This window comes from Dunckerocampus dactyliophorus, chromosome 2 (assembly GCF_027744805.1).
Source record: "Dunckerocampus dactyliophorus isolate RoL2022-P2 chromosome 2, RoL_Ddac_1.1, whole genome shotgun sequence".
Lineage (NCBI taxonomy): Eukaryota > Metazoa > Chordata > Actinopteri > Syngnathiformes > Syngnathidae > Dunckerocampus > Dunckerocampus dactyliophorus.
In genome coordinates, this window is record NC_072820.1 from 44,758,940 (window position 1) to 44,776,457 (window position 17,518).

Here is a 17,518-nt window from a genome sequence, read left to right on the forward strand (position 1 = left end):
GCGAGCCATTGCTGCTGAGGTTGGGTGCAGTAAATCAGTAATTTTAAGTTTTTTGAAAGATCCTGAGCATTATGGAACAAAAAACGGCATCTGCTGGAAAAGGGTTTAAAAAACAAAAAAGGAACTCAAAGATCTCGTCTCCTTCAACGCCACAAAACTGCCCGTTTAGACTTTGCCAGGGAGCATCAAACATGGGACATTGAAAGGTGGAAAAAATTTTATTCTCTAATGAGAAAAAATGTAACCTTGACGGTCCAGATGGCTTCCAACGTTACTGGCATGACAAGGAGATCCCACCTGAGATGTTTTCTACCCGCACAGTGGAGGGGGGTCCATCATGATCTGGGGTGCTTTTTCATTCAGTGGAACACCGGAGCTTCAGGTGGTGCAGGGTCGTCAAACGGCGGATGCTTGCGTGCAAATGTTGCAGCAGGCATCCCTCATGACTGAGGGCCCTCGTCTGTGTGGTAACAGCTGGCTTTTTCAACAGGACAACGCTGCAGTTCACAATGCTCGCTTGACCAAGGACTTCTTCAGGGAGAATAACATCACTCTTTTGGACCATCCTGCATGTTCCCCTCATTTAAATCCCATAGAGAACATTTGGGGATGGATGGCAAGGGAAGTTTATAAAAATGGCCATCAGTTCCAGACAGTTGATGCCCTTGGTGAAGCCATCTTCACCACTTGGAGCAATGTTCCCACGAGCCTCCTGGAAACACTCGCATCAAGTATGCCCAAACCAATTTTTGAAGTGATTAACAAGAACGGTGGAGCTACTCATTACTGAGTCCTACTGAGAACATTTTTTATTCTGGTTTGGAGAGTTTTTTGTTATTTTTTGAGCGATGGTCTTAAACTTTTGATCAGCTGATAAACAGCCTATTTCAGTTTAATTGTTGTTTTCAATAAATTACTTTTTCAGAGTGCTTTTTGTCTCAATCCCCCTTCTTGTTTTTGCATATTGTAGCTCTAGTTAAAACCTCATTAAGATCCAAATGTGCAAAATGCTAATTCTAGCAATTTTTCAACTGGTCTTAAGATTTTGATCAGGAGTGTGTATATATATATATATATATATATATATATATATATATATATATATATATATATATATATATCAAATTAAATATCAACGTTCTAGAACCAACTAACATGTACCTTGCAGTTTAATATAGAAAATGAAAAAAATAAGGACACCTTATGTGTGGTGATGTGTGCTATGTTTGACTGTGGATGCCGCAAACATGCTACAGTAAGTTGGAATGCTTATGTTTTACTGCTGGAAGCAGAAAGCAGTGTTATGGATATAAGACAAGACAGGCAGAAACACCAAGTGTTACCCTTGATGCGGCGCCGGGTTGATAGACTGTTACGCAGGACTCTGTGTATGCATGAATGTGTGTGTGTGTGTGTGCATGCAGCCGATGACTGAGCCTCACCGTTACATTGACATGACGGTCTTCTCTTTAAGCCATAAAATTCGTAGATCTTGTATCAACGCTGATACAAACAATCTAACATGGTGCCCGTGGCCCAAAATGCATTGCGCAAGATCAAGGTTGCGCAAGTATTTCAAGATTGCATCTTATGCGCGTGATCCAGGATGACGGCGTAAACAAAACCGGATGATATTTTGGACACTAAACAAGCGGGTGAACGCAGGCCTAGGCAAAATTTTTGCAAACATTTTGACTGTTAACCAAAAAACACGCTAATCGGGGTGGACGCTAATCAAGGCACCACTTTATATTCCCATATCTACCTTACTCCGGTTTAGTTACATAATACTTCGATAATTAACAGAAAAAACACTTTCTGGTGCAAGGAAAAAGCAACCAACGGTACCGAGCAGAAGTCTCCGAATACCACTGGACACACAGCTAGTTGCCAGACATGGATGTTCTAAAGTTGTGACGTGCAAACTCGTGGAACTGTCGTAAAGTTCTTCTACGCAATCGTTCACGAGATCTGTGAGTGGCGTAACAGGGATAACTTCAAAACACACCACGGCCATGATATGGTGCTTCCACGTCATGTAGAACAGGAGTATAACATTATAAACATATACATAAATCTGAAACATTGGAAATTTGGGACAGGTCCCTTTTAAATAGTTACGGCAGAGCGGAAGCAAAGAAGGTGGAGGAGGTTTTCTGTGTAAAGTGGCTGGTCTTCTACTTTGAGGTCATTTGAGAAGCACTGTCATCTGGGAGAAACTCGGAGTACAACCGCTGCTAATCAGCATTGAAAGGAGTCAGATGAGGCGGCTCGGGCATCTGGTCAGGATGTCTCCCGGACGCCTCCCTGGGGAGGTGTTCAGGGCACGTCCGACTGGTAGGAGGGAAAGACCCAGGACACGCTGGAGACACTCTGTCTCCGACGCCTCAGGATCCGCCGGGAGAAGCTGGATGAAGTCGCCTGGGAGAGGGAAGTCTGGGCTTCCCTGCTTAGGCTGCTACCCCTGCTACCCAACATTGGATAAGCGGGAGAAGATGGATGGATGGATGGATGGATGGATGGATGGATGGATGGATGGATGGATGGATGGATGGATGGATGGACAACAAACACATTAAGGGGGATGAAAATACAAGCAAAACCCACGTTTATGGGCCTAATCACTCTGACATATCCAATTAACCTAACATGCATGCTCCTGGACTGTGAGGTTATCTGGAGCAAACCCACTCAAGCAAACCCACTCAGGCATGGGAGAACATGCAATCCCCATGTCCAAGCTGCAATTCAAACCCAGAACCATGTGGCAAACATGCAAACCACATGTGCCACTGCCATGCCCTCTCAAAAATTTGTGCAGGAAAATTACCAAAAAAAAGATTGATTAAAAAAAAGAAAATGATCATTTGGCAGTTTAGTATCTTAGCAGGTTTTTGACCATTTTTACCAAATTTCCAAAAAGAAGAAATTAAAAAGACCGCATGCAGCAAAAACACAAGAATGAAAAATACTGCTGAAATACAACAATGAGACTCTTACCGGCTCTTCCTCTGCTTGCTTGAAAGGAATCAAAAAAGGTTAGTGTAGGCTTTCAGTAACTAATGGATTCTAACAATCATCATTTCCAAGTTGTGTAATACAGCGGTTTGATTTCTTATTCTTTTGCATTCTTTTTATTCTTTATCACACTAATGTTTCAGATCATCAAACAAATTTAAATATTAGTCAATGACAAAACAACTGAACACAAAGTGCAGTTGGTAAATGAAACAGTTTATTATTAAGGGAGAAAAAATATCCAAACCTACATGGCCCTGTGTGAAAAAGTGATTGCCCCCTAAACCTAATAACTGCTTGGGCCACCCTTAGCAGCAACAACTGCAATCAAGCATTTGTGATAACTTGCAATGAGTCTCTTACAGCGCTCTGGAGGAATTTTGGCTCAGTCATCTTTGCAGAATTGTTGTCATTCAGCCACATTGGAGGGTTTTCCAGCATGAAGCACCTTTTTAAGGTCATGCCACAGCATCCCAATAGGATTCAGGTCAGGACTTTGACTAGGCCACTCCAAAGTCTTCATTTTGTTTTTCTTCAGCCATTCAGAGGTGGACTTGCTGATGTGTTTTGGATCATTGTCCTGCTGCAGAACCCAAGTTGGTTTCAGCTTGAGGTCACCAACAGATGGCCGGACATTCTCCTTCAGGATTTTTTGGTAGACAGCAAAATTCATGGTTCCATTTATCACAGCAAGTCTTCCAGGTCCTGAAGCAGCAAAACAGCCCCAGATCATCACACTACCACCACCATATTTTACTGTTGGTTCTTTTTCTGAAATGCGGTATAACTATTACGCCAGATGTAATGGGACACACACCAGACCATAACTTTTGTATCATCAGACCACAGAGTATTTTCCCAAAGGTCTTGGGGATCATTAAGATGTTTTCTGGCAAAACTGAGATGAGCCTTAATGTTCTTTTGTTCAGCAGTGGTTTTCATCTTGGAACTCGGCCATTCAGGCCATTTTTGCCCAGTGTCTTTCTTATGGTGGAGTCATGAACACTGACCTTAACTAAGGCAAGTGAGGCCTGCAGTTCTTTGCATGTTGTTGTGGGGTCTTTTGTGACCTCTTGGATGAGTCTTGTTGCTGCACTATTGGGGTAATTTTGGTTGGCCGGCCACTCCTGGGAAGGTTCACCACTGTTCCATGTTTTCGCCATTTGTGGATAATGTCTCTCACTGTGGTTCACTGGAATCCCAAAGCTTTAGAAATGACTTTATAACCTTTTCCAGACTGATCTTTTTATTCACGCAGGGCCATGTAGGTTTGGAATTTTTCTCCCTTAATAATAAAGAGTTTCATTTAAAAACTGCATTTTGTGTTAAGTTGTGTTGTCATTGACTAATATTTAAATTTGTTTGATGATCTGAAACATTTAAGTGTGAAAAAAAAAAGAAATCAGGAACGGGGCACTTTTTCACACCATTGTAGAAACTTCTGTACTGGTTCCATGTAACATTAAGCAATATTAAATTCCTTAATCCCCAGCTTCCCCTGTTGATAAGGACGCCTACATGGGATATCACTGCTTTGGAAAAATTGTATGAATGTAGTCTTGTTAAATTACAGTTATGCAATATGTTATCACAACATAAACACTCAGATGTACCATGTAGCAGACCTCGGGCTACACCAGACCTCTGAGTCAACTGGGTGGTATTTTCAGAAATTCCATTCACTGGTTCTCATGAAAACCACCTCAGTGTTTATGTTTCTGAAATGGAAAATCTAACTCTTATCTGCTCTAGTCCATCACAGGCCTCCCTTTCTATTTGAAAGCCCTCATTGCCCCTCCTATTAGCCAGGAGAAAACACAGCTCTATACAGAATATGTCTGTAAATTTCAAGCTACTGTAGTCATTTTTAGGTGTTTCTTCGTCCTTGCTGGACTTGCAGTTAAATAGAACATATAATACTCATTAAATATAAACAATATCTCTCTACAGAGGTAATACAAACTATTACAAATGATGTTACTGCCAAATTGAAGCATAACATCACCAATAAGTCCTGTCTAAATGGCCTACTGTTGGGGTGTCCAAAGTGCGGCCCGGGGGCCATTGTTTTTTTTGGCTCACAGCAAAATGTGGAAAAAAAGAACAAGAAAAATTGGAAAAATAGAGCAAAACCTCAGAATGGGAAGACAAAAAGCTGAAATGCTGATGCTAATAAACACAAACTTTGTCCTGATATATATTTTTTACAAAAAATACACAAAGAAAATTAAAACATTTTTACAAAAAAAAAATCATAAAAGGTTCACAAAACGTATTTTTTAACAAAAAAAATTAACAAAAAATAAATTTTCCCCCCAAAATATATCTAGATTTTTACAAAAAGTATGATTTTTTCCAACAATTTTTTAAAATATAAAAATTACTAAATTTGTATCCCCCCCAATTTTTAAAAAATGCATCTTAAGTCAAAATATCAAAATAAGACATTATTATAATATTTTGTTTGTACAAAGATGTACACGTTCCAAATTTTTCCAGTATTATTACAACTTTATTCTTTTAAAATGACTAATTTACACATTTTTCCTGCAATAATACACCTTTATTTGAATAAACCCAGACTATTTTCCTCCTTACATTCCAGATTAATGCTGAATATTGCTAAACACATTTTGATTTTGGAGTCGACAAAGAGTCTCAAAATAAACAGGCTGACGGGGCCTGCAGGGGCTCACCTCATCTCCTTCCTCTGAGTGCTGGGAGAGCTGGTCGTGGTCCATGATGCCAGCCTCATCCTCTGTGGGCCCGTTGCCCACTCGCACCCCTCCAAACTTCTGCGTGCCCTGTTGGGTGAGTCCGGTGCATGATGAGGACACGCCTGTTCGCTCTAAAGATTGCTCTAGATTCTCTGCAGTGGTTTCTTCCCTCTTCTGTGACTAGATACAAAAGTCACAAAAGCTGTGTCTAGCTTAAAGCAAGCCTTTGGTTGCACACTGCATGAAATTATTCAAGTTTAGTAGCACCCGAGAAGATATTGAAGGTTATGTTTCCAATGTATTCGTGTCACATAGAACACAAACTTTTACTTAAGTAAAGGTGTCATGTGAAAAAAATTTTGATTTCAAATTTTGTTAATGACAAAAGTTATAAAATCTCACTGGTTGAGCTGAACCTCTTCTCTCATAGCCTAAACGAACAGGTTTTTGTACGCTTCAGTTTTCGTACAATTTGGTTCTTGTCAAAAATCTTCGCTAACATTTTTCACATACATAGTACATACATAGTAGTCAGTTTTCCCTGGAGTGTACTGTTCCATAAAATCTAGTGCCCAAACAAAACAACCGACACATTGCTGACTCACTGCACGTGTATTTTTTTTCTGCGTGTGACTGCTAAATAACACAGCATGCCAGCAAATTAATAAAGAGGATAAGAAACACCATTGAATTAAATGTATGGGAAGTCCACGTCAACATTAAGTTTCATCCATTTGGAATTCATAATTATTTCACATTGTTTTCTGCATGTAAAACTATCATTGTTCAAAAATTGTTGCATGTGCAAAAATACATGGCTTCACTGTAGTGAAACAAATAACCCAGCACTAAAAGTCACAACTAGGGATGCTCCGATCACGGTTTTATGCTGCCGATTCTGATACCAATAATCCAGGACTGAAATTGGCCGATCACATGGATTAATTATACATTTTTCAATGTATTTATAGTAAGTGCTACTGCCCAGAAAGGCTGGTCATCTCGTCCGATGAATTCAATAATTTTCCGGGTTATTAGCTTAGCCTACTGACTGTCACGCACATACAGGCGAGTGTTGTCCACATGGCTGCGTTGGCTGCCGTTTGACTGATGATCACATTGTGAGCCTGGAAAACTCACCATACACATGCTACATGCTATTAATAAAGCTTTTTAACGTGCTAGTCCCGCAAGATAGTTTTCGTGGCACGTGTTGGCAGTTAAATTCCACACGGCAGACATGACTGTTTTTGTTTTGGCACGCCTGTGCACTGTGAAGGAACGTGTGAGGATGACACTGCACAAAACGTTAGTTAGGCCAAGACACTACACTGCACGAAGGGATCGCACGGAAATCAACCGATCGGAGCATCCTTAGGCACAACACTTTTTTCTCCTTCTTATGATTACAGTGCAGATGGCTCACCTTTGATTGCACACCACACTCTCAGACGCGAACAGTAAGAGTAAACACAATGAATACAATTATTTTGAAAGGGTATGATATCGATCTAAAATTTTATTCAGGTTTATCAATCAACCTAGAATTTTATTCCTCATGTGAAATACAGTGGAACCCTGGTTAGCATCATTAATTGGTTCCAGAAGGCCTGACTCTAACAGTAGGAAATAATTTAAATCCAATTAATCCGTTCCAGAAAGCCAAAAATGTTAACACACAACACATTTTTATGGTTTTACAAATATAGCTTTACATGCAGAAAACAACTGGAAATGCATAGAAATGATGAATGAAAGGGATAAATGAACATTTAACACTTTTACCTTCATTGCAGACGTGATTCTTGACGTGACTGAAAACAGGAAGATGGTGGTGGTTGATCTTGTTGCCACATTGCGTCTTTGGGAACAGTCACGTCTTCAGTGAAGGTAAAAGTAACTTTAAATGCTCATTTATCCGCTTCATTCGTCATTTATATGCATTGAGAATTGTTTTATGCATGTAAAACTAGAGTTATACAACTACAAAAGTGTGTTTTGTGTTAACATTTTTGAGAGTCAACCACCGATGACAATATAGATGCTAATAGGATGCTAGCAATACGCTAACCGAGGTGGACGCTAACTGAGGTTCTACTGTATGCGCAGTTGATATAGCTGTGTCACCACGCCAGAAAAGTAGTTCTTCGGTGCGCAGTTTTCCTCGAAAACATCAAATCAGGTAAATTGGATTATTCACTTCCGGACTGAGCCTGAGCCAGAATTTCCTCCAGAATCCTCTAAGGTACCTACCACACCAAACTCGAGCCCTGAACAACATCAACTATTAAGATTAGATTTAGATGAGGTTTAACACATCCAGTGGATTTTATGTTCAGAAAAAAATGATTTCCTGTTTGGGTTCCCTCACATTCTTAAGTCTTTGGACTTAACGTAACAGAGATGATCGTTCAACGGTGTTTCCAAGGCAGGCTTTAAGCACATTTCATGGCAACACCAACAACATTACACATTAAAATGTACGGTGAAAGACAGAGCAAAAAAAAGGTTATATGACAAAAGAGCATATTTGAAGGGTGCAATACGTTTGTAGGCGTGGTGAAATTGACATACCAGATGCACTTTCCACAGGTGCTGACGCCGAAGCACCATAGTTTTCACCACCAGCATACAGGGGACACATGCAAGGGCAATGAGCACCAACAAAACTTGGATCCCCATCTATAGATTCAAACACAGGGAGGTTAACAAGGCACTGCCCTCTTGTTGTAGTCACCAAACGACAGTTGATGAGGCCTAAGCCAGTGGTTATCAACTGTTTTGGCAGGACCCACAATTACCCCTCAATAAGTAGCAATGACCCAAATAGTGGACAACTTTTCACATATTACGTATCTCATATACACAACATGAGTTGTGAGCATTACATATTTTTTTACTTCAGAATTTTGTGAAAAAATGAGGTTATTTTTGGGTGTGGGCAGGATGAGAATTAGGATGAGGGAGCACCTGTCCCGCGTAGAGCGGCTTGTTGGTGGGATCGCTGTAGTTGAAGAGGCACATGTTTATAAAGTGGATTAGGAGGCTGGGGGCATCCTTTGAGGTAAATGCATCGTAAGCCGTCCACTTGTAGAAGACCAGCAGGACGAGGTAACCAAACAGGCTAGCCATGAAGACGATTTCTGGGATGAAGCCCAGGAAGATGTTCAGAGGCTTCTTGAAGTACCTGAAGTGGTTATTTAGTAAAAAAAACATATATATTAACATTAGAGTGGTGGGTGAACTGGAGCCTATCCCAGCTGACTGGTGGGGTACACTCCGGACTGGTCGCCAGTCAATAGACAAACAACCGTTTACATTCACAATCACACCTATTGTTAATTAGCCTCCAATAAATCTAATCTATATGTTTGTGGGATGTGGGACGAAACTGGAATACCCAGAGACATGCAATCACCACTCAGGTGTTCCAATGGAGATTCAAAATGGGATTTCCAGACTGTGAGGACAACTAGGCCCCCAAATGGCAAATAACAGCAATAGAATGCAGACCTCCTGCATTCCCGTCAGGGGTCACCACAGCGAGTCAATTCCATGACTTGTCTGGTTTAGTTTTGACGCCGGATGCTCTTTCTGACACAACCCCCCATTTATCTGGGCCGGGGACAAGCACTGGACATCTCCAATGGCTCGGTGTTGGGGAATCGAATCTGCAGCGTGTGCACGAAAGGCAGAAACGTGTACAGTCACACCACGGGTGTCCTAACATTTTCCCACCGAGGGCAACATACTGAAAAATGAAAGGATGCAAAGGTCAATTTGATATTTCGTAAAGCTATGCTAAGAAGTTGCATGTATTTCTGCATCTCAGCTTTGTGATATTGCTGGGGGGGGGGTTTCAAATATTTCAACTTCCTGTGCTAATAATGCTAATAATTTCATAAATTTTGTTTTCATATTTTTATTTTATTTCTATATTTTTACTTTTCCCCCCGAACCTAATATTCCAAAAATTACACCTTGATTTTGTTTTGTTTTTTTCTCAAATATTACAACTTTTTAAAAAAGCATTTTTTTTAATATTTCAAATATATGCTACTAAAATGATACTATTTATCCTCAGAATATTACAAGTTTATTCTCATAAAACTTTTTTTCTCATCAGAGTACAACTTTCCTGAATTTCTTTACTTTGTTTTTGTAAAATCACAGCTGTTTGCTCAATTTCTGCTGTTGTTGTTGTTTTTTTTTCAACTGTCTTCTTCGAAATTTTCTTTCTCCTAATTTCGACTTTATTCCCATTTATTCGATTCTCGCTCCCTCCACTCCGTCACTGACGTTGTGTCGCTGGGCAAGACACTGCACCCCTCCAGCGTTGCCCACACTGGTGTATGAATGTAAATGATTGATTGGTGGTGGTCGGAGAGGCCGTAGGCTCGAACTGGCAGCCACGTTTCTGTCAGACTACCCCATGGCAGCTGTGTCTACAGACGTAGTTAACCACCACCAGTGTGTGACTGAAGAGTGAATGAATGCTGAGTTCACTTCATTGCAAAGTAGTTTGGGTGCCTTGAAAAACGCTATAAAATAATCCATTATCATTATTATTATTATTTAGAAATTAATCTTGTAACATTATAACTTTCTAATTTTCTTCTTTAGTTATTTACTTACTATTTTATACTACTAAAACAACATCATTTTTCCAACAATGTTGTAAAATTGCTTTTTCTCATTAGACAATTGCTTTTCTTAATATTTTGACTTTATTCTTCTAAATCTACTTCTGATTTTTCCAGATTTCCTATTGTTGTTGTTGTTTTTTGGGGTTTTCTTGTTAAATATTTTTTAAATGTGCCTTCGGGCCAGTAAAAAAGCAGTCGCCGGCCACACTTTGGACACCCTGGAATTACACCATCAGGTCAAGGCAGTGCACGCAATGAATGGCTTTTATTGTGAAGCCCAAGACAAAGTGCGGCATTATTCAGCAGCATTATTTATGACTCACTTTATAACACTACATAAATGCAACTTTGAAAAAAAACATTAGTGCACTCACGTCGGTGGTGTTAATAAAGCACCGGTTATGAAAGCAACACTTACAGGTGGTTGAACAGACTGAGGGAGACTCCAAACAGCATGTGGATGACACCGAGGATGACAGACATCTTCATCTTGAACGAGTTGAGGAAGGTCAGCTTGTTGGTGGCGACGTTCCAGATCTGCACAGATGACAGCAGGACTTCAACATAAATGACACTGTCTCATCGGCGATCTTCTTTTCCTCCCTCCGATGGAAAAAAAATGAAAATATTGAGCATAAGTTCAACATTGTTGGTCAAGTCTGTTACCGGGTCAATTCCAAGAGGATAAGGCCCATTGAACACACCAGGAACGGCTGGGTCTAACTGCAGCACTGCGTTGTTGTCAAGCGTCTCAAACCTTCAACACATCAGAAAAACAGGAATAAAATACAGTGGGGAAAATAAGTACTTGGTTTCCTGTTTGTCAGTCCAGATCTTTTACGGTAGGTTTATTTTAACAAAGAAATATATTTATATGAATACAGAAAAAAACATTATTAAATAAAGGTTCTAAATTAATTTGTATTTGATTGCGATAAAGAAGTATTTGCTCCACTACAGTCTGACCTTCACAGACCGGTCATGTCTGTTGTTTTGTGGAATTTTTTCACACATTTTTTCGTGACTCTGACGTGCTGTATGTTTGCAAGTTTTATCTCCGACAACACCCATGATGTCGACGAAACGTTCTGCACCGTCAAAGGCACCTGCAGTCTCACCCCAAAGGAAGGGGAAGTAGTTGCGGCTGTAGTGAATATGACGACAAGAGCAATCTGTTTTAACAAGGATACAAAAACGCTACAGTACAGCGGAAAGGCGCCAGTGCGACAAAGAGGCACGGCCAGAAGAGTGTAGCGTGGGTGAGTCACTTAATCGTTTTTTGTCTCCAGCCTTGTAGGTTAATCATTAAAATTCAAATGGAAGGTTTGAACTTTTTTGAGTGTTTAAACAAGAGAGAAATGTGAGAAAATGTTAATGCATGTCAGAGAAAAGTGTATAAAGTGTATGATGAGGGGTTTTACACCCTTATAACATATATAATCATTGTACAAAAATTAAGTTGGCTACTTCGCGAATTTCACTTATTGCGGGCTATGTTGGAAACAGTGTACTTGTTTCCTTCAGTCAAATACAAATCAATATAGAAGCCTTTATTTTATTGTTTTTAACTTAGTGGTATAAGTCAGTGTTTTGGAAGTCTCAAGTCTTGAATCTCAAGTGTCGAGTAAAGCCTCAATTAAAGACGTATAAGTCCAAGTCAAGGCAAGACCGGTCGAAGTCCCAAGTCATAGGCTTGAAATTTTCGAGTCCTTACAAGTCATAAACACTGTTTAGTGCCAATGTAACAATATATTACATTTGACAAATACAATTCATGTATTTTGAATTGTTTTAATTTTTAAATAAAATGAGTCCAGTGTTCGTTGTTTGTTCTTAAACGAGATTGGGCCTTAATAGATGCATTCAGAGGCAGATTCAAAGGGAAAACATGTTGTCTTGCTGGAAATTACATTATAATGATCACTTTAGTTGAATGCTTTGAATGGGGACACCTTTTACCCGACATATTCACTGAAAATCTCGAGCATTTTCAAGTCATCACACTAAAGTCCAAGTCAGGTCCCGAGTCATTGTTGTCAAAGTCCAAGACGAGTTGCAAGTCTTTCATGATGCTGTCCAAAATCAACAAAATTGTGACTCGAGTCTGACTCCAAACAGGAGAGCAGCGAAGCGTATAAGCGTACTTAAGTTTATGTTTATGTTTAATGCAGTGCTTCTCAAATCATGGGGCGGGCCCCCCTGCTGCGCAAAAACATTTCTGTCCTCCACTGGGGGGGCATGAAAGAAAATGATTGCGAACCACCGATATAATGTAAGGTTTTTGGCCATAATTGTATGGATTACAACCAAATCCGCCTCATTTATACAGCCATGGCCAAAAACATCAGCATCGAAAAAACTGCCATTTTTGGCATGCCAATATTTTTGGCCATGACTGTAAGTGTTTACAAAACCATGAATCTCAGGTGGTTTATTAGAAAAGACAAAATGTGAGTACAACAATCATGCGTGTCATGCAACTTTGCTGAAAATGTCCCCGCACAGAATGGGATGACTTACGACCAGTTGGCTCCTTTGGGACCAAACATGGGCCTCACACTCCATCCAGAGCCAAACATGTTCAGTGATTTGGAGAAGCAATCATTATAAATGACGCCTGTGTAGACGGAGAAGATCCCCATGAGCAGGATGATGTAGCGGCCAGCAAACACCATATTGAACATCTGTCAGGAAATACAGATACAGAGGTGAACACCTGTCCGGTCTTTACCATAATATCAACAATATCCACATCCCAAAGAACACATGTTTTCTTCTTATTTGCATCAATACCTCATTGTCACTCTTCTGGGCAAGGAGGCGACTCTCTCGGATGACCAAGTAGAGAGCAGCGCAGGTCATCAAAAGGCCATGACCCATGTCGCCAAACATGACGGCAAACAGGAAAGGGAAGGTGATGATGGTGTACGGAGCTTTATACAGGAAAGATACATGGAAGAGAACATCAGACAACAAGGCTAAAACAATCCCAACTGCACAATTATTTATGTCAATGAAAAATGCAACACAAATACAATACAATAAACAATGATTGACAATTTACAGGCATGACTGCATCTTGTCATGTTTGCATAGGTCACAACCGGTCGTACGGGCTCCTACGGCTGGTATACGTGGAAAAAAAAGCACAAGATTTCGAGCCATATACTGGCTTCAGAGGTTTTTGGTCATGTCAAACAGACTCTTAGGGTGCTTGCGCTTTTTTCAGGTTGTAAGACAAACTTAAGCACTTCGTACGTCTTCGTGCATCATCCGTATGGCCAATGTGTGTCTTTCGTAGGTTTGGGCAAAATGTAACTTTTTTCGTACAGCGCACCAGCGCAAAAATTTTAACAGTATAATTTTTTCCACATGATACTACCTGGATTGATTTCACGGTAGTTTCCGATGCCATAGGCGTCCACAATGTTCTGGAAGCCGGAAGTGAACTTGTTGGTCTTGTTAAAAGTGGGCGGGGTCTGCTTGGTCTGCATTCGGTTGAGGATGGACGGCACAGTTGAACCGCTTCGTTCCTGTCAAATACGTAACACCAGCTCAATGTCAATGACAGAATACACACCAACACACCTTTGTAACATTAACAAGCCATTTCAGCCTTTAGCGATGCACACACTGTACCTCACTGTACCTCACAAGAGTACACGCCTCGCATTTCTGCAAGTATTTAATTATATCCTTTCATGGGACAACACCTAATAAATGACCCATTGATACAATGTAAAGTAGACAGTGCACAGCTTGCATAACAGTAACAATTTTATCGACACAGAGCCATTAATGTCTAAACCGCTGGCAAGTGTGGACACCTCTAGCTGAAAATGTCCAAATTGTGCCCAACGTGTCAATATTTTGTATTCCTCTTGCACCTATGCTCACTTCCTTAACTGTCTTGAGAATGGAGCTCGCTAGAGCTTCACAAGTTACTTCTGGAATCCTCTTCCACTCCTCCATGATTACATCACAGAGCTGGTGGATGTTTGAGACCTTGCGTTCAGTCGGGTTTAGGTCTGGAGACATGTTTGGCCAGTCTATTACCTTTACCCTCAGCTTCTTTAGCAAGGCAGTGGTCATCTTGACGGTTTGTTTGGAGTCCTGCGGCTCAGTTTCCAAAGGAAGGGGATGATGCTCTACTTCAGCATGTCACATTACATGTTGGCATTCATGTTTCCTTCAATGAACTGTGCTGCCCAGTGCTGGCAGCAGTCATACAGGGAGAGACCATGACACTCCCACCATCATGCTTGACTGTACACAAGACACACTTGTCTTTGTACTCCTCACCTGGTTGCCGTCACACATGCTTGGCACCTTCTGAACCACATGAGTTTATCTTTGTCTCATCAGACCACAGTACATGGAACCACATCTGCTTGTGTTCAAAAAAGTTATTGCAGGATTTCTTGTGCATCATCTTTAGAAGAGCCTTCCTTCTGACAACCATGCAGACCAATTTGATGCAGTGGGCGACATTTGGTCTGAGCACTGAAAGGCTGACCCTCCCATCCCTTTAACCTTCGCAGCAAACCCCCCTAAAATAAAATTAAAATGTTCAAAAAAGGACTCAGTCATGAGTAGCATGCACCATTCTTGTTAATCATCTCAAAAATGGGTTTGGGCATGCTTGATGCCAGTGTTTCCAGGAGGCTGGTGGGAATGTTGCTCCAGGTGGTGAAGATGGCTTCACGGAGGGCATCCACTGTCTGAAACTGATGCCCGTTTTGTTAACTTCCCTTGCCATCCATCCCCAAATGTTGTCAACTGGATTTAGATCAGGGGAACATGCAAGATGGTCCAAAAGAGTGAGCTTATTCCTTTTGAAGAAGTCCTTTGTCAGGCAGGCATTGTGAACTGCAGCGTTGTCCTGTTTAAAGAGCCAGTCCACACAGACGACACAGACAGACACAGACGAGGGCCTTCAGACATGAGGGATGCCCTTTGTAACATCTCCACATAGTCATCTGCCGTTTGACGCCCCTGCACAACCTGAAGCTTTATTGTTCTATTGAAGGAAAAAGATCCTTCCTTACCCAGATCATGATAGCACCCCATTCACTGTACCATCTGATCTTCTTGTCATGCCAGTAAAGTTGGAAGCCATCAGGACCATGAAGGGTTACATTTGGTTGTTTACAATAAACTGCATCCTCAAAAAGTTTTTTGCTTCACTCCCATTTCTTTTTTTGGCATTTTGAAGCTGTCCTTACAACTATGTACTATACATAAACATCTGTGTGTGTGTGCATGCAGTTCATGACACAATAAAATTTTGTAGATTGAAAAACAAACCAAAAAAAAAAACCTGACCATAATCTGTACTGCTAGGCAGTAATCAATTTACCTTGCCTTTGTTTTGCAAAAAGAAAAGCCTATATAACTGTATCCCATGCCGCCCGGCTCACAGCAACAGTCTAACACAGCATAAATTGTTTGTGAACTCAAAAGCACGAAGGCAGTACACATCAACAGGAAGCAGGCCCCACAAAGCTTTGAATGGAAAGCAAGGGCCTAGGAAGAGGATATAGTTGCAACAATGAAAAAAGAAATGCCTATTATGCAAAAAAATAATATTGCCTGCGTGTATTTGGATTGGCTATTTAAATAGTGTGGAGAACAGAAGGTAGTCATTTCGTAGTTTTTTTCAGAGGCTTCACATACATTTACCAGGCACGTCAAAGTCACATGATTATCGTTGCAATGCAGTAACATGTCAGAGCTAACAGCTTCTCCTACATGCTTTGGAGGGGAGTGAGCTGGCTGGAATCAGCAACTACCTTGCTACATTCCAGTAAATGATATACACCAATATGATGTATTTATGGCACACTATTGTCGAGACTTTGTCTGCAGCCATTTGTTTCAGATATGTGTAAACAATTATATTAAGGAACGTCACATGGTTACATTCGCACAATTCAATATGTAGGAAGGAGAAGGAGGAAGTAGGAAGCAATGGACCTTGTTTAACCCTCCAGGTCTAATTTTTGGGGAACAATTTTATAATTTTTTTGTAAAAAAAAAAAATCATATGTAAGAAAAAAATTCTGATTTTGGGGGGAAAGTTTTTTTTAATCAGCTGCACGGTGGCCTAGTGGGTAGCATGTCGGCCACACAGTCAGGAGATCGGGAAGATGTGGGCTCAAATCTCCGCTGGGCATCTCTATGTGGATTTTGCATGTTCTTCCCGTGTGTGCGTGGGTTTTCTCCGGGTACTCCGATTTCCTCCCACATTCCAAAAACACGCATGCTAGGTTATTTGGCGACTCTAAAATTGTCCATAGGTATGAATGTGAGTGTGATTGATTGTTTGTCTGTATGTGCCCTGCGATTGGCTAGCGACCAGTCCAGGGTGTAGCCCGCCTCTTGCCCAAAGTCAGCTGGGATAGGCTCCAGCACACCCGTGACCCTAATGAGGACAAGCGGCATAGAAGATGGATGAATGTAAAAAATTTTATTTCTTGTGAAAAAAATATTTTGGTGGGGGAAATACATACTTTTTGTTTAAAAAACATTTTTTTTGTAAAAAAAAAATATATATATATATTTTTTGGTTTAAAATTTTAAAAAATTGTGAAAATTACAATTTTTTTTGCAAAAATGTCGCAATTTATAAAAATATATTTCAGTACGAAGCTTTGTGTTTTTATGAGTTATTAACTTTTCAGCTTCTTGTAAAATTGTGGGTTTTTGCTGATGCAGTCCTGTTTGTTTCTGTTTTTTTGTTATTGTCGTCGCAGTTGTTGTTGTTGCTGTTGTTCTTGTCTCGCTCTGTATTGTTCCCCTCTTGTCCCCGCACCCCCACTTCTGTTTTCTTTTCTCTTCTTTTCTATCCCCTCCCGCTCCATTAAAAATTTGCATAACAACAAAACATCAAATAAAGTCAAATCAATTCTGTATTACAGGGAAAGAGTATGTTACACTTTTCCCTGACAGAGCAAGTCTGTTGAGGACGTAAGGGCATTTAGATCAACAATACTATCTACCCTAATGGCTGGACAGGACAAAAAAATGATTCTTTTTCTTTTTTTTTTTTTTATTTTATTTCTACATTTTGCTGCAGGCCAATAAACACTTTGGAAACCCCTGCTATACCCCTGTTTCACCTTAGAAAAGAAGTAA

The 17,518-nt window shown here is 40.4% G+C and overlaps 1 protein-coding gene across 4 annotated transcripts in view; it reads right to left on the minus strand.

Annotated features, from left to right (window-relative positions):
• Positions 1–17,518, minus strand: part of LOC129174338 (V-type proton ATPase 116 kDa subunit a 1-like) — a 44,710-nt gene that overhangs the window by 15,839 nt on the left and 11,353 nt on the right. For 2 of the 4 annotated variants that reach the window (XM_054766295.1, XM_054766279.1), the window contains 9 exons: positions 13,764–13,914; positions 13,175–13,314; positions 12,902–13,065; positions 11,048–11,138; positions 10,800–10,918; positions 8,706–8,922; positions 8,310–8,417; positions 5,715–5,822; positions 3,001–3,018 (listed from right to left, as the gene is read on the minus strand). In XM_054766295.1, coding sequence (XP_054622270.1) covers positions 3,001–3,018; positions 5,715–5,822; positions 8,310–8,417; positions 8,706–8,922; positions 10,800–10,918; positions 11,048–11,138; positions 12,902–13,065; positions 13,175–13,314; positions 13,764–13,914 — 1,116 coding nt within the window. Of the gene's footprint in view, positions 1–3,000; positions 3,019–5,714; positions 5,916–8,309; positions 8,418–8,705; positions 8,923–10,799; positions 10,919–11,047; positions 11,139–12,901; positions 13,066–13,174; positions 13,315–13,763; positions 13,915–17,518 lie in introns of all 4 variants that reach the window. The other 2 variants (XM_054766287.1, XM_054766271.1) reach the window with 1 other exon arrangement.